Source organism: Onychostoma macrolepis, chromosome 01 (assembly GCF_012432095.1).
Source record: "Onychostoma macrolepis isolate SWU-2019 chromosome 01, ASM1243209v1, whole genome shotgun sequence".
NCBI lineage: Eukaryota > Metazoa > Chordata > Actinopteri > Cypriniformes > Cyprinidae > Onychostoma > Onychostoma macrolepis.
The window spans coordinates 22,440,556-22,466,171 of NC_081155.1; the positions used below are offsets into that span (position 1 = coordinate 22,440,556).

Below are 25,616 nucleotides of genomic sequence, written 5' to 3' on the forward strand. Positions count from 1 at the left end.
ATTTAAAATTTTTAGGTGAACTACCCCTTTAACATTCTATATCTCTATGTTCAACAAGGCTGAATTTACTTGATCAAAAATAGTGAAAACAGCAATATTGTGAAATATTATTGCAATTTATAATAATAATTTTCTATTTACAATTTTTTAAATGTACTTTATTCCTGTGATGCAAAGCTGAATTTTCAGCATCATTACATCAGTCTTCAGTGTCACGTGACGTTTCTTCAGAATTCACTTTAATATGGTGATTTGCAACTCAAAAAACATTTAATAATGTTTGAATGTTGAAAACAGTTGTGCTGCTTAAAAAAAAAAATGGAAATCATGATCATTTTTAGGATTCTCTGACGAACAGAACGCTAGAAAAAACTGCATTTATTTGGAGTCCACTAGCTTCCAAAGTAGGTTGGCTCATCATATAGAAGAATCAGAGGTTCACTGTGTCTGTAGTAACAGTAATTGATTAACTGAGAATTGCTAGCATATGTTACTGTATTATAAACTAAAAATCCCATACAATTTTTAGTAGTTAATTATAATTTTGGAAAAATCTGTTTTTGTCATTCCAAATTAAGTTTTCAAGGTACCTTGCAACAAGACGGTCATTTGCTGCATTGCAATTATTTGATACCAGGGTGTCTCCTTGCTATATCCGGATATAAAAATAGAAGGCTGAAAACACACCAGGGCAAACTGGCTCACTGAGTTTCAAAGGCAGGCTTTGGGCAGTCAATGCATCACACGCTCAGACAATCTACAAGTGATGACTTGCAGATGTTCAATTATTACTTATTTTGTTCTGTTATATCCACATTGTTGTGTGTTTGTCATGTGATTTTAAACCATTTTAGGAGTCAAAAACAGCTTCAGGTGAGCATTTGATGGGAAAAATAGGATGCATTTCAACACTTTAAGTTTTGTAGTTCTGTAAGTTTTAGCAGGTTACTGTACATCGACAATAATTTCACTAGTTTCACCAACATGTGGACCAATTTCCAAAGGGATAATATGGGGAAATTATTATTTATAACAAAAGAGAACACAAGGGACGCTCAGAGATTGCCTGGAAATGATAAAGTTATTGTACAAAAGAGATTTTAAGTTAACGGTGTGACACATTATAGTCAATACCAAATTTGCGTATTACAGACAAGCCAAAAATAGCCTCTGCTTCACCGATAAGTTTATAGTGTGTCCTCATGTGGCTTATATTATAGCTTGTGGGTGACTTTATAGCTCTATGTGAGTTTTGGCAGGAATCCAGTCTGCTGTATTGCTAACTCTCTCTGACAACAGGACAATGAATGGAAACCTTCTGTGATTCATGTAAACCTGATTGTGCCGACTGCACTGCAAGACTTTTTCATTTATGAACAAATTTGTGCCACTCTAGGAATCGACCTCAAACTGTTAGGTTCACAATGGCCACACGCATTACATGAACTAAAGAAGTAAATAAGATTAAAACTTTACTTGCTTTGTCCAAACAATTTTACTATCTGCATCCATTTATTGTATGCATATTTCATGTTTTTTTTTTTTTTAATAAAACAAACAAACAAACAAAAAAAAAATAGTATGGAAATTCTATCATTAATTTCTCACCTTTATTATATATATTTTCAGCGGAACACAAAATGGAAATTTTTGGAAGAATCATAATGCAGCCATATAACAAATACATCTTCATAGTGACAAAAAAAAACAGCATTTTTATTTTTAGGTGAACAAAAGCCCAGGATAGCAAGATCCTATTTTATTTCTTAGAGCCTACAGTTCTGGCTTAATATTAGCTCTGCTTCAGGGCAAGTCATGCCCTCGAGTATCCCATATGTCTCTTTGCTCTGTGTTAACTTGCCCTTTATTTTTTTCCCCCAGGTTTCCGCAGTCTACCCATTGAGGACCAAATCACACTGATCCAGTATTCCTGGATGTGTCTCTCCTCCTTCTCGCTCAGCTGGAGATCCTACAAACACACCAACGCCCAAATGCTGTACTTCGCCCCTGACCTCGTCTTCAACGAGTAAGCTATCTCACACAACACCGCGTATTTACTTCATATAGATATTTCTTGATTTATTCCATCCAAACATTTGAAGTAAATGAAAAAAAAATCAACTACAAAACTCCCTTTTTTCATAAACTACAACATACAGACAATCCTTGGCCTTAGGTTTACCCTAAAGAATCCGGTGCTTCAAGTTACACAAGTTGAGATAATACAAAATGATAAGCTCAATAAGCATGTTCCCAGCAGGCGTACGACTGTGACCTCAAAACTGTCCCTTCAATCGCTCCGCTAGGAAATACACTTTCCCTTTAAGCGCTCCTTGATAACGTTGATCAAGGCCGAGAGTTAGGTCAATGGGGCACATAATCAGCACAATCGATGAGAAGTGTTGAGTGGAAAGAGTGTGATTGTGTGCTTTTTAAAGCTAAATGTCCATTTATTGAGCGTAGTGGGAGAAGCGTAAAAATAGAGCACAGTGACCCCTGCAGGAGAACTGGAGCACTTCATTGTATTTGCCAAATGACTTGGAAAGATCTTGAGAAAATGCACAGAATTAATTGGCATGTTTACATATTAAAATATTCTCATCACCTCATACACAACTTCCACACATCCTGATGGCAAACCGCCACGAAGGTTTCTGGCACACATTTCCGAACCAGCTTTGTTTCATGATCGCCTAAACAATTAGCAGTCCTTCAGCACAGTCACAAAAACTTGCATTTTAACTCCTGACAAACCATGAGACTGCGACAACAATCCAAGGGTTGTCCACAGGAAATTTAATGCACACATGCAGGCAGCAGAGTGTTGTCATCCACAATACCACAATATTTGTAGGATAAACACATTACATTACATTACATTAACCCAGTTTATATAAAATAGCACATATATACTGTCCCAAAGTGTGCTTTGACTAGTGTGTACTATATCACCGTTTAAAAAGGACAAGATTTTTTCATGTACTACACAAGGTAAAATACAATCCAAAATACTTGAAATAATGGTTTGTACTGACCGTAATTAGTTCTTAGTTATAGAAATATTGGCTGCCATGAACATTTAACCATTCAGAAGACATACAGTATAGTGACAAATATGGTCACCAACTTTCCCATTCAGTCTACGACATATGAATTATTCTACATATTCTGAGTGCAGTTCATTGTTATATTATTACATTTCAATGGTTGGTTTTAAGGATATTTTTGTCGCCAGATGTCCATGTGAAATCTAGGTCTTGAAGCAAAACCAGTTGAGAAGCACTGCAGGACTAGTGCAGCAGTGCCCTTAAAAGATATTGATCGAAAACATTGTGTGTCTGCCTTGAAGAGGAGCAAAACAAAAGTTTCCAGGTTTCCAGTCTGACACTTTTCAGTGTCCTCTAAAAGTATGTCAGAGTCAGAAATATATGTGTATGGATGGGTGACGGTGATCTTTGACAGACTGCTGTATGTGTATGTTCTTCCAACTTTCACACCTCTATTACAATTCATATAGAAACACCTCCCCATAGCAACTGAAAGACGGGCCACAGCAAATGCCATTTCCTTCTGTCTTTCTCAATAAAAGCTGTTGTTTATGACAGAATGTAAATGGTATATACATATATATATATATATATAAAGAATAATTAGAAAAGTTACTGTAAGGACACCACTATAAGGCAGATATTCTTACAAGTGCAGAGATGAGGAATTGCACTCTTCTCTCATTCCATCTGAAAACAGATTGAAGGTTGGGATATTAAATAAAGATCTGTCAGACTGGAAGAATGGGAGAGATAGAATCAGTTCTGGCAGACAAAAGGCAGACAAACCTGAGCACAGAATGACAGCAGGTCAGACAGCTTTGGAAGACAGATAGGCATGCATGTATTCTGAAACACACACACACACCTAGAGCCAAACAAAGTGGCAGATCAGAAAAGGTATCTAGTAAATTAATAAACAGCCAAGGAAGTGTCAAGATGAAACCAAAAGTGCTGAATAAGACTAAGAATAAGATTGGAAATCCAGAATTCATTACATTTTAAATGTGCACATTTGGAAGACACTTACATTGTATAATAGGTGCACATTTTATCACTTTATGCATTCCCTGGGAATCGAACCCATGTCCTTTGTGTTGTTAGTGCCATGCTCTTTTGGAAAATTCCTTGTTGCATGTTTGTTTGTCTTTGTAATTATAATACGTTTGTTATTTAATGTGTCCTTATGTTATGTCTAATTCAGCTTTGCCATCACGTGAATATATTGCATTTTAAAATATATTCAAACAGAAAACAGTTATTTTAAATTGTAATAATACTTCACAATATTACTGTTTTTACTGTATTTTTGACCAAATAAATGCAGCCTTGGTGAGCATGAGAGACTTCTTTCAAAAGACCGAGGGCTTATTTAATAGTTAAATCGCTTATGTAGTTACACAAATAATGTTACAGTTCCTAATAAAGTTACTGGCTATTTGGCAAGTTTGATTTATTTCTCATTTATATCCCCAAGCCTATTTTTACTTGACTTTGGCAGTAGATGAGGGTTAATTCTGGACTGTAGAGGCTCTCCAAACAGCTCTGCCAATGTGGTAATCTAATAAACCCCAAATGGTGCCTCAAGTACCTTTTAATTGTTTCAATATTCTTTTAACTGTATTTCCACAGCAATTTTTGATTCAACAAAAGTGTACCAGTAACAATGAACTTGTTTACTACAGATCCTCTCAATTTCTCCACCAGGGAACGTATGCAGCAGTCAGCCATGTACGATCTGTGTGTGGGCATGCGGCAGGTAAGCCAGGAGTTTGTCCGTCTGCAGCTAACTTACGAGGAGTTCCTCGCCATGAAGGTCCTGTTGCTGCTCAGCACAGGTGAGATTGTGTGCCCAGAAAGCATCTTCTACATGTGTTTCAAACAGACAAAGAATCAGCCAACAATATGGAAAATAAGCAAATGCATGAATGAATGGATGTCTTCACTCGCTCCGTTTGCCTTTAGCACCCGAGCTGAGTATGTGGGTGTGTGAGATCGGAGAAATTTCCATGAGCTTTGATTGTATTTAAATATTGACACCTGTGGTTTGACCCAGTGACTTAGTGAGAAAGGATTTTAACATCTTTTGAAAGGTTACATTCTCATAATAGAAACTTGCGAGTCATGTCCATAAACCAGGTAAATCAGGTTCCTGTGCCTAGAGCCTTATATATCTGAGGTCAATGAGTTTAAAGTTGGCTGTGGCGCTGTGGGTCCTGATCTCTTTCTCTTTGTCACACCCCTACTTTCCTGTTTGTGCTGCACTTTGCACTAATTACGGCAAAAAAAAAAAGATTTAAAAGATCTTCAGAGCTACAGTTGATTTATTTACTGGTCTGGACCTTGTAATTCATTAAGAAAGAATTAACAAAAAATCTATTTAACTGAAGGGTCATGGGTGAGATGCTAACTCAAAATTTCTTCTCAAGCTTTGTGCACTTGGTCTAATGCTGAAACACTAAGAATTGCAATTGAATCCGAGTCTGAAGGCTACATTTAACAGTACTGAACGATGTCCATCATTTTATCTTAATGTCTTCTTTATGAAAACATTGTTGAAAGTAAAGTTTTCTATAATCACTTCCACAACCTTAAGGCGTGCTGCTAAGTAATTGCTTTTTAGAAGATATTGCTTTGTTTGCAAAAATGGATCACTTTAATCAAGACACAAAACAGAAAACAAAACACATTTCTTTCCTTACACAGTTAAATCATATTTTAGCATTATAATTAATACGAGTGTCCCATATGTATACTATAATTGACAATAATATACATTGCAAGTATAATTATTATTAATTAATAATATAATATTCCAATTAAGATTGTCATTATTTCTGATATTATTGGTATTTATTTACTCAGAAAAATAAAGGAGTGCAATAGATTAAGGTTATAATATAAGATAATATAATATAATGTAGGGCTATCATTAATCGCAATTAATCTCATCTAAAATAAAAGTTTCTGTTTACATGATAATATGTATAATATATAATATATATACACAGAGTACACACACATATATTATGTAAACACAAATGTTTGGAATGATGGATTAATCGATTTTACAGCCCTAAATATGATATACATAATCTAATATAATATTTTTTTTCGGATGCTAGATAAATTTAGCTCCCATATACAAGAGCAGTACATACTCTCAGTTCAGGCAGACAGGCACAGCCAACGCACCCCTGGGCTTACAGCATATGAGACTGAAGTTTGAGTTCTGAATTCTCATACAGGATAGGTTTTGGGATCCACAACCACTTGCTGATCCTCTGGAGCCTTTCCAGAGAGCCCTGCTGTACTTAATAAAATCCAGTCAGGAGATGGGCACAGCTCCAAGAGCTGGTGTTTTTCTCTATAAAAAGAGAGCTTCATGCAAGGAGAAAGAACAGGGGAAGTGTAGGCCGAGTAGTCGGGGATGGTACACTTTTGAAGAGCTGTAGGTTTTGATGGAGCAATTCTTTAAAAAAAGAAAGGAAAAAAAAAAAGGTTTCATATAAATCAACATAGAGATTAAAAAAAATGATGTATTTCGCTGACTACATCTGTGATGTGGGTTTATGTGTGTCATTGCTGATATGAGATACGCTGGGAAGAGCTGTTTTGTTATATAAATAAACCGGTTTCTGTTTTTCACGGGTAAACCAACCCATTACACAGATAATAGTGGACTACAAGCGCTTTGTTATGATCTACTTTATATGCAAATGGTGCGTTTCTATGTATTAATGCTGTTGTGTTGGCATGTTATCTTATGGTACAGTTACTGCTTGATGTTTTTATAATGCAGCTTGTTCAGAATGCTTTTTTGATTCATTTTGATGTGTTATCAGCCTTTTCTGCTTTGCTAAAGCTATTGTGTCATGCCCTCTACTGTGGGGCTCCAGGGCCACTGTAGTTTTAGCATGAAGAGAGAGAGAGAGAGAGAGAGAGGCTGTTATTCCTCTTTGACCTTGGCTAAGGTTTCAGAAGCCCTGCAGGCTCTCACATGACCTTATTTGCGATGGTAGTGTTGACCTGCTAAAGGGTGAGTCACTAAACCAAATCCCCTCTCGTTTTTTTTACTTTTTTTTTTAAATTCCATTATTTAACCCCCTTTTTTCCTTTTTGCTTGTGGTAGACTCAGACACTATGAAATAAATATTCCCACAGACACTGCTATTGGGCAAAAAGATATGTGTCTATACAATTCAAGGTGTCAGTGTTAAATACATTTTGCTGGACAGATATCTTTTGTTGAGTAAGTCTTGCGTTTACTTTCATAAAAGTATTTGGACACCTACTTCTGTTATGTAATGTCTTTGCATTATATAACAAAATATCAAATTAAGTGGCATTAACTTCAAAGCGATGGGACAGGCAAAATGTTGAAGCTTTTAAATGACAAAATCACAGTTTTAAGTGGGCTTAAAGGAATATTCCATGTTCAGTAGAAGTTAAGCTCAGTCAGCAGCACTTGTGACATATAAATGCTGATTGCAACAATCGTTTATTTTGAATGTGAAAAAACTCGGGCCAAACCATAAACATTAAAACACTCAATAATAGCATTAGTAGTAGTAGTTTCAATAGTGTAGCATTAAGATTTAATCAATATGCATAATTTAAGCATAGAAAAATGTTACTAATCTTTCTATGTAAAGATATATCCAATTGTTGTCATGACAGTGACAAGTCCTAAAACGACTCTAAAAATGACAAGAACAACTTAACAGCTCAAATAAAACACAGGTTTTAACAGGAGTATTAATATGAGTGCTTTATAATAAGTTTCACACCTGTGTTTTTAAAAATCTCCAAAAAATTGCTCCATTTAATTCCATTTTAAGTGTCACTATGACTGATTTTTGCTCTGAGGGAAAAATTTTGAGAACAACTTAAGAACTCAAATAATAAGAAAAATAATTTTTTTGAACAGGCTAATTTATGTAAGACCTTTTATAAAATTACAGGCTTCACATTTCTGATTTTAAATCCTCCAAAATTGCCCCATTTATTTACATTGTAATTACCTCAGCATAACCTTCTTTCTTTGGATTACGAGGTATGAGTCAAAATCATTTTTTTAATCAAACATTATGCCACAATTGTTGTTGATTGAGCATAATTTGACTAAATAGCTCTTTAACTGACTCTTCCTGTCAGATATGTTAACAAAATGACAGATTCTACAGGCAACAGCATCTATTTCTTATGACAAGACTCGATTAGCGTGGCATAATCGCCCCACTTTTTATTCACTGGGGCTCTAAATTGCAGCCTGTGGCTAATGAAGCTGGATGTGGGTCAGTGGGAGAGAAGAAAACAGGGGGAAGTGACTGCGGGTTTAACACACACCTGCCAATGAACAGAGGTGAAGAACTGCTTTTCATTCAACACACAGAGTAGAGAGCTTTAAACATCCTGAAGGACTTGTTGTTGTAATTTGGTAATGTTAGCAAATAGCTAGTTTCGTGCTAAGAATTGGAGTTTGTTGAAACTTGTTTGTGTCTGAAGGCTATACTTAGCATTATTAAATGATGTTGGTTCTTGTATCTTATTAAAACTTTTTTTTAATTAAAAGTTTTCCATAAATATCACTACAGCCTTAAGATGTGCCACTGTGTAAATGCTGCTTTGTTTGCAAAATTTAACATCAAAATCATATTGAAACGAACAGAAATGAAAAGAATTCAATTAGCCAGTCAGTGGGACGCAACAAAATTACTAATTTGATCAAAATAGATGCTATTTGTATGTTGTCGAGCACTGGATAGAGCAAGCGTGAGAATGAGCTGTTTCTTATTCAGCTGTCCAGAAGCTGAATGTCATTTCACGAGGTTGGCTGTAGGCCATGAGTGCACTTGTCCTACAGGATAGGGGAGAATTACTCCCTTCAACCTGAATGAGCTTTTATCTCCCATCTGCCAAAAGTAAAAGAAGTTTTCAGTACTTTGATTGAGTTAATCCTTAATAACTTCACACGAGAGAACATTAATCACCTGAGAAGGTAGACTGTGAGGCAGACAGATTAGATGGAAGGATGAATAAACAGACACAGATAGATAGATAGATGGGTAGATAGGTAGATAGATGATAGATAGATAGATAGATAGATACTGTAGATAGATGCATGCTACTTAAAGAAAACAGTGTTGTTTTTCTCACTATAGAGCGAGTAGCTACTGTAACAAAGTGAATTTTTTTATTTTTTTTTTGTTGACAGTGCCCAAAGATGGTCTGAAGAATCAAGGGGCATTTGAGGAGATGCGGGTGAATTACATCAAGGAGCTCCGCCGCTCAGTTGGGAAAGCCACTAACAATTCTGGCCAGACGTGGCAGCGCTTTTTCCAGCTCACCAAGCTTTTGGATGCAATGCATGAAGTAAGTCGAAACATTCGCCTGTTATTGACCTCAGTTGATAGATCAAAGACAGATACAGTTCTGCTCTAATTATCCAGAGTGTTCTCATTCAGTTCATGGGTCTCTTGGGTCACACTTTATTTTAAGGTCCAATTCTCACCATTAACTATGACTTTTGCCTCAATAAACTCCTAATTTGCTGCGTATTAATAGTTAGTAAGTAGTTGTTAAGTTTAGGTATTGGGTAAGATTAGTAATGTAGAATATGGTTATGCAGAATATGTGCTTTATAAGTATTAACAAACAGCCAATATAATAATAATAGACATGCTAATAAGCAGCTAATAAAATAAGAACTGGTCCCTATACTAAAGTGTTACCGAAATATCTAATTTTCGTGATATTGTAAGCTTAATTTTAAGTAATGTTCAAGCAAATCGGTTTTAAGCTTCTTGAGTTGAACACGAGACAGATGATTTAAAGCAGTGGTTTTCCCATATTTTAAAGCATTTTTTCATGATGTTTATACAGTGTCTGAAAAATATGAATTAGAAAAAAATGCCAAATTAAGTAATTGGATTTTATTGTCATTGCACTAAAGCCATAAGACATTTATTAAATCATTATCCTGAAATTTGAAATATTTGTATGAAACTGACTTCATGTTTCTACTATTAACATAAGATATTTTACTTTTTTTCTTATTGCTATTTAGTAGAATAAAATAGGTTGTGATTAATCTCATGATTTGTGTCCAGATTAATTTTTGTGTTAAGCATATTTAATATCTTAAGTTGACAGCCTTGGGATCCCTTGATGTCCGTTTGATATAAACAACAGGGACATGAATAATATGAGTTTGTTACATAAAGTAGAAATCCTCTGCTTTATTTCTATAATATCTGTAATAAATGCACTGTAATAAGACAAAAAAATGAACACCTACATGTATTCTGGTTTAGATCAAGTAGCTCAAATATTTGTCTAGAAACAAATCAGAATGAACTGATATTTATTTAATAAATATTTAATATTCCTTCATTAGAAGTAGCTCACAATTTCTCATGTGGTTAGAAGCTGAAAACCATTAATATTTCAAATCAGCGGATCTTAAAATAATTACAGCTGTAGATTATTAAAGATTTGTAATATCAAGTGTGCATTCAAATGAAAAACTGCCATCCTTCATGTTGCCACTGCGAGATTAGAGCCTCGGTTCATTTCTGAGAGCTGTTCATTGCTAATCACTTTTTGCATTGCTGCCAGCTCAACATTTTGTAATAGCACACAAAAGTACTGGAAAAGACAGTTTTGAATTGCACTTGGGGGTGAAGAACACTTGACAGCAGTGTTGATTTATTAATTTGTAAGATGAAGAGAAACAAGTTCAAGTTCTGCCTAAAAGCTTTTCCGCTTTGGTCAGTGAGACGGCACATCCATAAATGAGCTCAGCCGCTCTGCAGTCTTTTCTTTGCTAATTCATCAATACATGTTTTCCCAGACTCATGTTTCACCAGAACGTCTCTTTAATGATAAGCACTGTCAGTTTGAATTAAATCAGAAGTCTCTTCTCTCTTTCTCTTTACAGCTCGTGGGGAGCCTGTTGGACTTTTGTTTCTACACTTTCCGTGAATCCCAGGCTCTGAAGGTCGAGTTCCCTGAGATGCTGGTAGAAATTATCAGCGACCAAATACCAAAGGTGGAGTCGGGCCTAACACACACCCTCTTCTTTCACAAGAAATGACTGAAAGCTCGCAAAAGGAGGGAAAAATGAAGGATCACATGAGAGGAAAAGCAGAGGACACTCAGCCCTCAGAGAGCGAACAAGAGCAAGCCCGTTATGCACAAAGCAAGGCGTAACGAGAGGCTTGGTTTAAAGCCATATAAGGCTTGCGTAGTGAGGGAAGGCAAAGAGCGATCTCTGTAACCAGCCAACAGAGAAGAACTCATATTTCTTGTGACAGCGCGTTCCTTACCCCCAAAGACAATGCTGACAGTGTTCTATATGGATATGAAGCCATATTCTTTGGTAAAGCTATAGTGCACAGTCACATGTGAATACGTCACACACACAGAAATATGGGCCCATATACTAGACATTTCCTTGAATCCCAGACCTGTCAGTTTGCCAGTAAATACCATTGCGTTTGTATGTAACTCCTATCTGCCGCTCACAAAATTACAGGTAAAATTCAGTAATAAAACTGCTTTTTATTGCTGGTTAAGATGGAAATATTGATTAAATTGGGGTGTTTGCAAAGAGGAAGTAAGATACTCCAAGGGCTACAATATGTTAAATATAGCTGAATTTTGACTAATTGGTGCATGGAAGTAATTGTAGAAAGAATCAAATCTAAATTTATCTGCAAAAATGGCATACTTGTGTTTTTTGATGACTTGAAGTGTTTACATAGGCCATGCTGATTCAGTGCTGCGGTGGCCTGATGATTGATAAGCTGAGAAATGGCAGCTCCGAAAAAATGCTATTGGACCGGGCAGAGAGAAAAAAAAGAGAAAAAAACATGCAACTTTGCAATACAGCAAATATTATGGCTCGTCTTGTAAAAAATTTAGCTCACGCAAACACACATGCCACATTTTGTGCGCGCTTGGACTGTAGCAAATTTAGTAAATCGTACCTAAGCTGTTACTAAACCAGCTCCCTTTGGACGTTAAGGAAAATACAGTACTAATTTACAGTTCTACTCGAGAAAAGCATTTTATATGATTGCGAAGTTTTTGCGTTTCCAAGAAACAATCCAGCTAGAAGCCATTTTCTAACAAGGTGCTTCTGTTTTCTTAACGTAAATAGTAGATGATTTTCAGTAGCAGCACATGTACAGTTAGATACCGTATGGGGAAAATCAGCTTTTCTGAAGCATACAGCTTTCATATTAGTAAACAACAGTAACAGCTGTAGTCCACGTAGTAGTCTATTGTAAGAAACAGACAGGGTTACGCGGACTAATAACAACAGTAACCTGCTCATAAACACACAATATATGTGTATCGTATGATTATAATTGTTGCTTGTAGGAATTTTTTTCAAAGGTTGTACATAGGAAGTTTTTGATTTCAACCACCTTGCAATTAAAACTTGGCTATTTGGGGAAGTACCAGTCGACTTGAGAGTACTTGAGTGAATTGTATCTTAAAAAGGAAATTGGACCACTGTTTCGTGTTTCATAACCCCACTGTGCTACTGATGGACTCAAAAGAGGTACCGCTAGTTCTCAAATGCTGTGAGTCTGAGGACAATGAAGGTGAAGGTTTGTGTGTTGTTTGTGTGTGTGTGTGTATTTGCTTTTCTCTTTTTCTCTCAAATTTCTTAAAGGCACAGGATAGCTGACTTATTTTTGAGAGGGCATTGTTGGTTTTCTCTGATAGGATCTGAACGATCCTATTGGTTGATTTTGATTTGCACAGACACCGTAATGTGATAATTGGGATATTAGATGTTCTACTATTGTGTTGGTTATGTAATGTGCTTTGGGGGGTGGGGTGGAGGTCAGGTTGGGACGCTTGTGAACTGGAAAGGTCCAAGAACTTTTGATGTTTGCCTTTTTGATGTAGCTGGTTGGTGGTAAAGACTGTTGGAGGACAAAAATCCTAATTTGAATAGAACAATCAAATCAATCTGTGGTACCCAGGCAAAACCCATTTCACCAACCTGTCAATACACTGTACGTTGAACATTTTTGATGGACCTAAAACTAGGTATGTGCAGTAGTCTCTTTTTTCCAACCTTTCCCTTTTTTAAATACACAGATCTATAAATGAGAATAAATGTTAAAAGGTTCATAGGATGTATGTGAAGTATTTTTGAGAGATTCTATTTTGCTGGACACAATATATTAGTAATTTGTCTAAAAAGAGTATATGAGATCTTTTGTAAAGTGAAATGTTTATGCATGCTTTTTGAAAAGATGTTTACAGTGTATTTAAGAAGGGAAACTTGTGCCTTTTTTCTCACAAAAGTTACCATTTTACAGTATCTATTGTAAATAAATCAGTGAATTATTATGTTGCGTTGTATGGAACATTTCTATATTAAATATTTGTCAGACATTGGGATGAAGTTCACACATTTCCCTCTTAACAGTTACTGACTGCCCATCAATCAGAATCAAGAGCAAGAGCCAGAGAGCATGATGGATATACATTTAATTTATATTTACTTTTCACAGCAAGATAGACTTGTTAACTCCCTGAATGTCACTAACTTAAAACTTGTCATTTTGCTCTGTAGTAATGTGAACTAATTGTATGTTTTTTTTTGTGTGTGTTTTTCCTCTTCGCTTCACCTACAAATCTAATAAAAAAACACAACGCAGTGCTCACATCAGAGGTTAGCTATATTAAGCTGAAAGGAAAAGTACTTGTGGTTGCCAAATATTTTTATCCCAGAGTTTTTTTTCTTTTTTAAATATCTAAATAAAAATCAAACCAAGCAAAAACACAGATTAATTTTTTTTCTTCAGTGCTTCACAAGTTATTGTCTTGTGAACCAACAATGCTCTTTATTATTATTTATACAGTATATGAAAAATATTTAGATTTTTTTCTTTTTTTAATAGTATAAAACAAATTCAACCTTTATGTAAGAAAAACCTAAAGACAGAACTAGGACAGGGAGCAAAATTTAACCTGTCTGATATGAATTCAGATGTCCATCAGCAACTTAAGAGAATATAGATTGCCATGCTTGTTGCAGCATGTTTGCAATTTGCGTTTCTCCTTCACCAAATGACGAAGCTTGAAATATTGAAAGTTGGTGTGAATCCACACTTTTGAGTTGCTTGTTACTTCAGCTTTGACAGTCTGCATATGACTTTTTAGATGTGTTTTTTGGGAGTCTAATAACATGTAAAACTATGCATTTGTACAAATCACATTACCACCAAGCAGCACCTTTGTGCAAAATAAGGGCAAAGCATGGTCAAGGTAACCAGAGTATGAACCAGAATAAAATCCAGCTTACTTGTGAAAACCCACAGACCACATGTTGTGTTTGCACATTAACACCCTTGTGTTAATGGATATTGATTTTTTTTTTTTTTTTTGGGGGATAAATCTGAATCGGTGTGCTATACATTGTTTAAAGTGACAAAGCCATATCTCTTTTGTGACAAAAGAGCATTTCCTGTTCATATTTTGATTTTTTTTCTCTCCCTTTTAAAAAAAAAAATCAGTGCTTTGTACAATACTTGTTAGCAAATCTCCTCAGTACAGAAATATTCAACATGAGCAAAAGACAGATGCAACTAGTTCCTCTAAACTGTATATCTTGATGCAGATCTTGCCATAACTGTGTTTGCAGAAACATCAAGGGATTCCAATAAACCTGTTAACAATTAATTACTGTGCACTCTTTCTTTTGCTATTTAAGACAATTCATGAGCATTAAAGGTCAGAAATGGGTGTTACATCTGCTGTAAATCGCAATTTATACAACAGTCATTTTTATTTTTTGCCTGGAGAACATCTAATATTTCACTAAAATTACTAGTATTTCAAATACATTAGCAAGTGTATTTGAATGTAGTGATTAAATGCAGTTTAAACAATCGAGTTTGAAGATTTGTTCTGGGTTAACTTAAGGACAGTTCACAAACTACACGCTCTTGTACTGCTTTTGTGATCATTTTTAATTGCAACTCCCACTGAAGACTATTAACATCGACTTCCTTTTCAAACAAGTGTGTAAATAAATTAATCTAGTGAGTCAACTAATGAGCTTATTGTAAAGTTTTTCACACTCAAAGTTCAATTTGTTAACATGAGCTAAGAATAAACAATACTTTTACAGCATTCATTAAATGTAGGATCATTTTAATTTCTATACTGATAGATTTTTAGTTGCTGTGTAAATTAAAGGGTTAGTTCACCCAAAAATTCTGTCATTAATTACTCACCCTCATGTCGTTCCTGTAAGACCTTCGTTCATCTTCGGAACACAAATTAAGGTATTTTTTGGATGAAATCCAAGAGCTTTCTGATCCTGATCCAAAGATGAACGATGGTCTAATGGGTCTGAAATGGCATGAGGGTGAGCAATTAATGACAAAATGTAAATTTTTGGGTGAACTATTCCTTTAATATTATTGTATTTTGAATGAATATGAATCAACAATGAAGGGAAGCATATTCATTAAACTAACATAACAGTTGCAATAAAACTGAAAAAGCAACAGATTTTTTTCTTCATATTGTTTCTATTTCCCTATATATATTATGAGATGAATGGAAAAGGAAATGAAAAAAGCAAAAACATACGCATGGATGAATTGTTTACAATACTGTAAGTGTTTAAAAGCAAGATAAGGTGAATATTTATTATTATTTTATGTTGTCTTTAGGTTAATAAATGACAAAGTATTGTTCATTGATAGCTAATAACTATATCTAACTTATACCTACCTATGTTAATAAACTGAACCTTATTTTAAAGTGTTACTGCTCATACTGTAGATGTTTTAGAGATTTAGGGGTCAACTGTAGTGGATAACAGTAGGAAGACAGTGAATTGGATCATAGGATGCTGCAGACATCTGAGTGGGCGCTGAGTGAGTGGAAAGAAACAGTAGGAAGAAAAGGAATGGATAAGGAAAAAATACCTGGATACAATATGTGGCAAAGCCCAATGGAAAACAGAAAGAGAGAGAGAGAATGCACACTAAAAGTAAAGAGGAGAGTAGGTTTGAGTGACAAAGTCATAATTCAAACCTCTGGCAGATTTTAGTTTTAACAAATTATATTTCTCCAGGGGAAATGAGCATGAATGAGGAAGTAAGTGATTATGATAATATGTGAAGAAAACAGCAAGTCTCGTCTGCATTTACTGGTCTAGCAGTGACGGAAAAATCCTCGGAAAACAGCACCAGAGAGCGAGATCTTCTGACAAAGAACATAAGCATTAACAATGTAACACCTCCACGTCCCCAGAGAGAAAATTCGCCATTAACCTCGTTAGAAGCCCGATCTAAAAAATGTGCTTGTTTGCCAGACTGTGAGAGTAGACAGTATTACTTTTGCTCTTTTGCGCAAATCCGCAGCCCACTCCAAATCTCTCCCAGATTGCCAATAGCGCAAGCTGTGTAGTCCTGCCAGATAAACAGAATCTATTGGATCAGGCAGATTTCAGGGCTGTGGCTTCACACATGGCGGCTTCTGTGCCCCAGATTCTCTGCTCGCAGACACTCAATCCTTTTCTGTTTTGTTTTTCACTGTCCCACCTTCTCAGTCTCATTCATCCGAGATATAATACAGTTTCATTATATTTCATACATAGCTGCATGCAGCGCAAAAAAAAACTCAGCATGAAGTGAGTATTCTTACGGCAAAAAAAAAAAAGAAAAAGATATTACCATACTTCCCCAGTTGATTGATTACATTTAGATTTGCAATTTTATGTATTTATTTATTTTTAATTACACATTTTTGATCTGTTGGTTAAATATGTAAAATTTTATTCTATATACACTAATTGTATATGTATATATTTCCAGAAAAGAAATCTGAACACTATAACTTCTTGTTTCATTTTGTTTGAGTCAAAGGTTTTAACAGAGGTGATTTTGGATATCTCATCTTCTCCTTTATCACAGTACTATACTCCTTGTTTTGTACAGTATATATTGTACTGTACAAAACAAGGAGGAGTGATAAGCTGACCGTGCTGGGGAAACAAAATGAAAACATTTAAGAGTTTGGTGGATAAAACCTTCTCATTCTTTCAGGCAGAGAGACACGGCGCAAATAGTAATTTGGTCTTAACTCATAACCATGCAAAAAAAAAAAAAAAAAAAATGGGAGACAGATGGGAACTTTGTGGTTAAACTGCATCCAAGGAAACTGCAGTGAAAGGGAGACACAGAGGGAGAGAAAAAGAAAGCCAGAGGGTGAGAATATGAGATGAAGTGGACAGGGATGGCGGGAGGGTGAGTTTGCCCATCTCATTAGCTCGGGCTCATTTGATTATGTAAGCACCCGGCTCTTCGACACGTTGCCTATTTTTAGCCCTCTCCCATGTCTCGTCCTATCATCTGCTCTATTAGTTATTGGATGTCTGTGACTCCGCCATGTCATGATAATTATGTAATATGTGGCACTCAAACACACGCATTCAGGAACACACATCTCACAGCAGTCTGGAAGACATTTGCACGCTAATGATGTGTACAGTGCACTGAAGTGTGATAACGCACACACACACACCATGCTGCACAGTCCGGAGGTACTTTGTAAGCTAATTAGACAGAGGCTGTGACTTACTTCAGTTGTCCAGAAATCAAAATTCAAGAAATTACCGTTTGTTATTTATGCAATTCTGGTCTTGATTTGGTGCGCATTATGTGAAAGACTGGTAATTTTTTACAAAAATATATCACTCCACCTGTGTATAATAACTTGCCATTCTGGGTCATGCAAACAATAACTATTTTTCAAACCCCTCCCCTTCTACTACCTGGCATAAAGAGACCACTTTTTTTTTTTTTTTTCAGAATCAGTTCCTAAAGTCATTTTCTCAAAGTTATGGTTAGCCCAAAAACTAAATGTGTGCAACTCTTTTTAGTAATGTCATGTATTTCTCAATAGCTACATTTACATGCACCTAAATAAGCAGTTTATAATCAGACTGATGGCTCAAACGGACTGAAAAAGCTTCATGTAAACACTTTAATCTATCCAAATTTGAGCTCAGTTTGAATGAAATTTATAAAATCTTATTCTGACTATTTTCATGATCACATTCAAAAATTTTTTGCGTACATGCGCAGTACTGTGCCACATATGTTTACACATGAATACTGGATTTGCTAAAAAGCTCTTTTGAGACAAATGTCAACTTTCTTTTAAATATGCATGATGAAATCAGAGGGTTCATTCCAATTGGTGAAAATTACTGCATGTAACCCCCAAAAACAACAACAACAACACAATAACAATATTTGAAGGGAGTTACAAATAACAAATAACATGTTACCAAAAACATGTACAGTATATATACAGTGAAAAGTGCAATGTGCAATATAATGGCTCCAGGACAGCTCTAGTAATGCAGTTCCTGTAAATAATAAATAAATAAAAAAATACAATAAAAATTCAAGTATTAAAAACAAAAAACAAACAAATAAAATCTAAATAACATAACATAACATAACATAACATACAGTAACTTAAAATAAATTAAATAAGTAAATACATACATAAAATTAAAAATTGCCAGTTGGTAAAGTCACCGCACCACTGTAGCTGTAGTTAGAAGCTCTGGTCTCATAAAAACCTGAAACCCAAGCTAAATCAACCTAATATATACACTTTTTAAAGCTATTTGAGTGCAAGAAACAATATTTATCAGACAGTTCATGGCAAATTTGTATTGTTAATTTGAAATGTTATTTAAACATTAGCTTAAACAGGCAACCAGACTCTATTTCCCCATTCAAATAGATAGGAGTTGGTCTTGCATGCCAAAATAGCTATTTGAAGTTTTTGTAAATATGGCCACCGAGTCAACTGACTTTACTTTCTAACTGACTTTGTAGTTGACACCAAAATTTAAATTAGGTCACCATTTACACACACTCATGCAGTTCCAAAACTTTCTGACTTTATTATGGGGAACACACACACACACACACACACAAAAAAAGTGAAAAAATTTTTTTTTCCTACATTCAAAGTCAAATGGGTCCATTGTTGTTTTGGACCCCATTGAGTTTCCTTGCATGGGCAAAACCCAGACACATTCTTTAAAATATCTTCTGTGCTCTGCAGAAGAAAGAAAGTCATACAGATTTGGAACAATATCAGGATGAGTAAACGATGAGTCTTTATTTTTAAATATCCCATTTTACTGAGAAATATATCACATTACTGAAGTAAAATGGTTTGCGAAATGACATTTTATGTTGACAGGATCAGGAACCACGAAAATCCCTTTAACCGCAATTGAACAAACTGCAGTCATGTTGCAAGAAATGTGCACTTATGTGTGTATGATGGGGTCATGAAAGGAAATGGGAACAGAAAACAGGAAATAACCTAAACCCGACCCAGTTGCTCCAAACAGTGTGTGTGCTAACCGCTGCGCTGTGGCTCCAACAAAATAGTCTATTTTGATGCAAATGGTTTGTTTTCAAGCACTCCATCCAGCGTACGGTAAGGACCTAGACTGCCGTGTGCTCTAGTTCAAGCCCAGTATATGAGGAGGCAGTCCAAATCTGCTAGGAAATGAGGATTTAATCCACTTAAAGGGGGAGAGGTTCAATGTAAAAGCTGCAGAGCAGCTCCAGGGCTAGAAGTGTGTGGGAGAGAATAAGCCACTATGCTCTAAATGCAATGTATGCAATAGACAACAGTTCATTTACATAGAACAGATATCCGGTTGTGTTGAAATGACAGGTACCAATAACAAAATGCTGCTTATATTTGGACAATAAAATTACAATAAACCATCAAAATGCTTACTAAGAGTTTGAGCCAATTACAAAGCTCTAACCAATCTAACTTAGCACACAATTTAGCAAGAAATGTCATTAAATGGGAAATTAATGTGGTAGTGAAACACAACAAACCTTAACTGAAATAAAAGAGCTTGTGTGTTGTTTTTTTAATGGATTTCTAGAAAATGGCATCAGTGAGTTTTTAATGGTATTTTGGCACAGATGTGTGAATGGCAGCAATGGATAAATAATGAAAAGCCACTGCATGTGTGAACAACAGATGTGGTACATTTACCAAAAGAGGTAGCCAGCAATTTACTGTAATTTAACGGGTTTCATGTGTGAAAGTGGCTATTGTTTATCACTCATACAGTACGGTCAAGATTGCTATTAAACAAATGCAAACATTTATGGGAGATTTATGGGTTATACTAATCAGGTAATGAAGTTTTGAATTATTAGACAAGCTAAAGTTCTTCAGCAGAAGCCGTAGTGTCTTTTTGACCTCGATGGGAGCACATCCACACAATTAAGTTAATCGACATTAAGAAAATTACACACAACGTTATTTTATTTTTCATTAAACAACAGTCATATCACAAATGTTTTAGTTTATTTCCCAGTAAGCACATTAGGGGTCCACAGTGCCCTGCAGCATATGGCTTCCATTATTTATAGACACAGTTTGGCATATAAATAAAAATGAAAAGCAAGATATAAGAATAAAACACTTTATTTATTTAACATTGATCAACATCAAAAAAATGATATCAATGCCAAGACCTTTGCAGAGGTCATAAATCACTGTCTGAAATCACTGCAGATATGCTCAGTCACAAATATGAACCCGTGGAACAAGGGCTCTTAGAAAAATGAAAATGGTCTCATTAAACATCAGTGAAGTCCTGCCATTTTTAAGGTTTCTGCAAAAACTATGTGGTAAACTTTAAAGAGGCTTTTAAGTTTCTTTGCACGAAAATAATTCTGTGTATACAACACAGATGTAAGACTTGGCAATATTTAATTTGACGTCATTGTATGGGTTACTTTTTTATTTATCGGTCTCTGTTCTTCGAAATAACGTTAAAACCTATATACAGAATAGCAAAAACGTTGCTCTGTTTGAGTTATCGAACAGCGTCCCACCTGCTATGCGTAATAAATTTAAAGGCACAGCATCAGTTTTAATCAATGCGAAAGATTTAGTAATCGCATACCAATTTCAATATTAATAACAGATAAGCACTCATAAGCGCTCTAGTGTTCCAATGAACCAAGACACAAAACTGACAACGTTCACTGCCCTCTCATAAGGTTACACATTTTACTATACATCATCACATCACAGCCCAATTAAATGCAACTTGATAATATTAAATACAAAGACACTCAAGGTATCTTTGAGTATTGAGTGTACTAATGCTAAACAACCCAAACTACTTGGCTAAAATTACGAGACATGCAACTTAGAAAAAAAAAGAAGAAGAAAAAAAAAAAAAAGGACAACAGTCAACAATGACGGATACATATTTTCCCACGCAAATTTATATTTACATTTCTAAAAGTGCAGTCTCTTTGTATGTATACGGCACATTTTAGCTTATACTTGAACTTAACTCCTGTGCTAGCAACATCTGTGTTTTTGGATACAGTATATATATTTTCTCTTTCAATGTCTTTAGTGTGGAGAAGGATGGAGGAACGACAAGCAGTGCCATTGTGAAAGAGCCGCCGAGACCATGGATACCATGTATATAAAGAGAAGTATGAGGATAGTTCTTTTCGGAGTTACAGTATCTCCACATAGTTTTCAGGGATGAGTCCTCGCTTTCCCTCCAGCACACCCTCCAGCCATCCGGGCTCCCTGGAGAGTGTCACTGCAGAGCAAAACCACGGACACACAGGTAAAAGTCTTACTGCAGCTCTTCTGTCACTCTGTATGTCAGACAAGCAAGAAGTCCTCATTGGATGGAAGACATTTTTTTATGTGGATAGTTAGCATGGCTGATGAATGTAAATTACATGTGTACAAGTTCGGAAAGTTTGAAGAACTATAGCCAATCCCCGATTACTTTTTCTGCATTTTCTGTGTTCATTTTGGGAACAAAATAAGCAGAATGGGTTCAAAGTGTGTCAAATGGAGCTGAAATAATTATTCAATTAGCCAAAGTGTTTAATAAGCAAACACAAGAGGTGGGAGATTTGTGAATAATAGGTGAAAAGTAATTTTTAGATGAGAGCAGCAATGATTTAATGCTAGAGGAATTATGTATGTTAGGGTTTATGTCTGTGCTGAGGATAAGAACAACTGTGAATGTTAATTATCACTGCCTACTGAGGATGCTGAATATTGTCTCAGACACAAGGCAGAGAATTCTGAACCATTGATCAGTAACGTGCAGACCTGTATGAGAAAACAGCGGGATGCCTGTACAGGTAGTTACTATGATTTTGTTGAATGATAGAGGACAACCTGCCATTTCAATAAATGTAATGCATTAGAACACCCTGATGAATGATGAAAGGTGAATGATGTCCAGGTGAAAGACAGAAAAATGGAGAAAAACACAAAAATGATGAACAAAGGAACATGCAGATCACATTTACAAGAATTATTCAAATTGACAGAAAAATGTACAGAATCTAAAATTCCATACGATTTTCATTCTCATATTATAGCAGCAATATTTTACATTTAAAAAAATAATTTATTATTTAATGCACATACTTTTAAAATTGGCTTTCCAGCATTTTTATTGATTTATTTAATTATTAGGGTACAATGGGGCTAAAGGCGCCTTTGATATTATTTTCATCTAAACCACTAGATGGCACAAAAAAACGTGGCGTAGCACTTTGCAAAACATTCGCTTTTCAAGATGCACGTGTAAATTTGTCTGATCTCTGAAGCGATCGTGCACAGAAGCGCGAAGTTGATTCTGTGCTTACTTGATCTAATATTTTATGTTTTTTAAAATGTTGTGATTTAAATAGCACATGAGAATCACTAAAATTAATGCATATATTTTGAGACAAAGGTCTTTATGATTTTCAGTTTTGTTTAAGATAATTAAAGCAACAGTTTTTAAATAATGAAGAATATGTAAAAGTATGGTATTTGGGGTAAAAAGCGCCCCTGCTGTTGGGGCTAAAGGCGCACCGTTATTAACATGATAATTAATAGATGGCTGACTTTTCCATTTGTTGACATGACATGTTTAGATTCAGATGGTAAATATCATATTATGTTGGGAGTCCATATTAGAAATAATCACCATGTTTAGAATGAAACCATCATATTTAAAAACATGATATTAATCATATCATATAATAAAATAATATTTGTTGTTACTACTGTAAATATATATTCAATTATTACTGGATCTCTTCAATACTTTCAGAATCTTTACTTCTTAAAATTATTTTGTTTCTATATTTGAAAATATATATTTTTATATTAACATTTTAATGACAGTATATATATATATATATATATATATATATATATATATATATATATATATATATATATTTTTTTTTTTTTTTTAATTTATTTATTTTTTTATTAAGCAGAAAACAGTACAAACTTTGCTAAAGTGATTCTTTTGAACAAGTATTAACTTAGACATTATTTTAAAAAACATTACTTTAACTGAAGTATTTGCATAAATACCGTGGGCCTTTTACCCCATACTGGTGGGCCTTTTACCCCGTGTGTGGGGTAAAAAGCCCCTCTTGCCACCTCATACATTTATAAGATTTTTAAACAAAATAATCAATTTTAATCGATTTATTTTCACACAAAATCTGTTGATCTATTAATGTTCAATACAACGTATATTTTTTTTCTGCAATTATACATTTTAGGCGCAATGAATAGCACATTTTTTTCTTAAGGTGGGCCTTTAGCCCCTTTGTACCCTATTATTTATTCCTTAATTTTTGTGAATTAACATTTTTTCATGTCAGCATTTCATGCTAGTTGATGCTTTTGCTAGTTTAGATAATTTCATAGAATTGAGTATTACAGATATTATTTATCTGGTAATTCTTGTATATTCTTTTTTTTTTTTCTTTCTTCCCTAGCACGTTTTCCATACACAAAGTAAAATGACAAAGTATTATTTGGGGTGCCAATAAACTAAAATTTAAATTTTAAGTTGGCTCAAAATAGTTTTTATTGTAAATTCAATTCAACAAGAGTTCTGAAATGTTTCATCTGAAGTTGATGAGATAATGTCTTCAGAAAACAAGAGCTGTGATAGTGGTTACGGCCCTCATTTCCTTGTGTTATTTTATCGGTCTCGTTCTTTGTGAATTGATTTTAAGGGATGTTACACCCCTGCCCCATTTCCATCCCTCCACCCATGCTGATATAAGATCGGATTTATTTATTTTTTTTGTGCTTGTAGGACCCGCCAAATCCAATATGTCTGTGGATTCGGGTGAGTGCCTGTGGCAGTGATAACGTTAACACTTACCGTCATGGAAGATTGCGCCAACCTGGAAAGAGAGTTCGGAATCGTGTTCAGCCTCACAGGGGTACACAGCCTTTGCTTTCTTGAGGGTGACACTGAAAAATGGAGGCAATCAGTTAGTGGGCCTCTCGCTATTCGGAAGGGTGGGGATTAGGACGCGACTTTCCATCTAGCTGTAAAGTGGACTCAGCCGAAGTTATCAATGAAAGCAGTCTGCGTGATTAACGTCTGTCCGTAAAAATCCCAGAGCTGAGTGTTGAAGTAGAAGAGAAAGAAGATAGCCATCAAAGAGTAGATATGATTCAAAAAAAGGGAAATTTTAAAGTAAGCTTTGGCAGCATTCAGGCATATCCTGCCATTTATTACTCAAAGTTCCCCTGGAGTGGATTTGGACTACATTTACAAAGCACAAAACGGTTTCCACACTTTTTGACCAATGAATTTCAATGGCTTTTTCCATGACTTACCAAAACATTCATACTCACTGCATACATATTTTAATAATCTTACAAAATTCAGACTGTATTGGACTAACAAAGCACAATTTCAAGTCAATCACAATTTCAAATGACTAAGATTTTTCATGATTTATAGATAGTTTTATAGATTAGTATTCATTTCCAAGACTAGAAGTTAGTGTACCATCAGAATGATTTTAAAACTGATATTTCCAAGTAAATAATACTAATACTGTTACTAATACAGGACGTATGTTTTTGTTGTTGTTGTTGTTCTCGTTGTTCTCTCGCTCTCTCTCTCTCCCTCTACTCACAAGTAGGAGGTAATGGCCGCCACCTGTCACCAATGATTGGCTGTTTACACTGATTGGAGGATGAGAGGGAGCAGAGGAGATTTAAGCAGAATTTCCATCACAGAACTGTGTGGTTGTCTGTGTGTGGAGGCTCTGTTGTGAGGTTTCTCTCCCCTTGCTTTTCAAGGGTTTCTTTGTTATGAACTATGTTTTGCTGATTGGATTCTCTTAGTCATATTGGGTTAATCCACCTGCTGTTCTAACTTCCATCTTTACAACCAGAAAACCTGTTATTTGTAAGTTAATATTTGTTTGTATTTTTGTTATTGGCTCTTTAACTTAAGTTTGCATTGTTAATTTGGGACGGGGTTAAGTAGAGAGGGGGTGCCATTTTCTTTCTGGACTTGTTTTCTCCCGTTTATGTTAGTAAGGCAGTTACAGTATTTTGATGTATTTTTGTTTCCTTTTCTTTTGGTAGGTTAGTTAGTTTCAGTTTATTAAGTAGCTGTATTATGTTTGTTGTTTTGGCCTGAGGTTT

General features: G+C 35.1%; 2 protein-coding genes across 4 annotated transcripts in view; one reads left to right on the plus strand and one right to left on the minus strand.

The window, feature by feature from the left end:
* Positions 1–13,422, plus strand: part of nr3c2 (nuclear receptor subfamily 3, group C, member 2) — a 70,475-nt gene extending 57,053 nt beyond the window's left edge. The window contains exons 6-9 of the mRNA XM_058768442.1: positions 1,882–2,026; positions 4,755–4,885; positions 9,265–9,422; positions 10,990–13,422. Of these exons, the coding sequence (XP_058624425.1) occupies positions 1,882–2,026; positions 4,755–4,885; positions 9,265–9,422; positions 10,990–11,145 (590 nt within the window). The 3' untranslated portion in view covers positions 11,146–13,422. The remainder of the gene's footprint in view (positions 1–1,881; positions 2,027–4,754; positions 4,886–9,264; positions 9,423–10,989) is intronic.
* A 7,144-nt stretch (positions 13,423–20,566) lies between these two features.
* The window catches only part of arhgap10 (Rho GTPase activating protein 10), a 67,160-nt gene continuing 62,110 nt past the window's right edge, over positions 20,567–25,616 (minus strand). Inside the window, exons 22-23 of one of the 3 annotated variants that reach the window (XM_058778830.1) lie at positions 24,331–24,422; positions 20,567–22,357 (exon numbers count right to left, since the gene is read on the minus strand). In XM_058778830.1, coding sequence (XP_058634813.1) covers positions 22,293–22,357; positions 24,331–24,422 — 157 coding nt within the window. In that variant the 3' untranslated portion in view covers positions 20,567–22,292. The remainder of the gene's footprint in view (positions 22,358–24,330; positions 24,423–25,616) is intronic. The other 2 variants (XM_058778822.1, XM_058778836.1) reach the window with 2 other exon arrangements.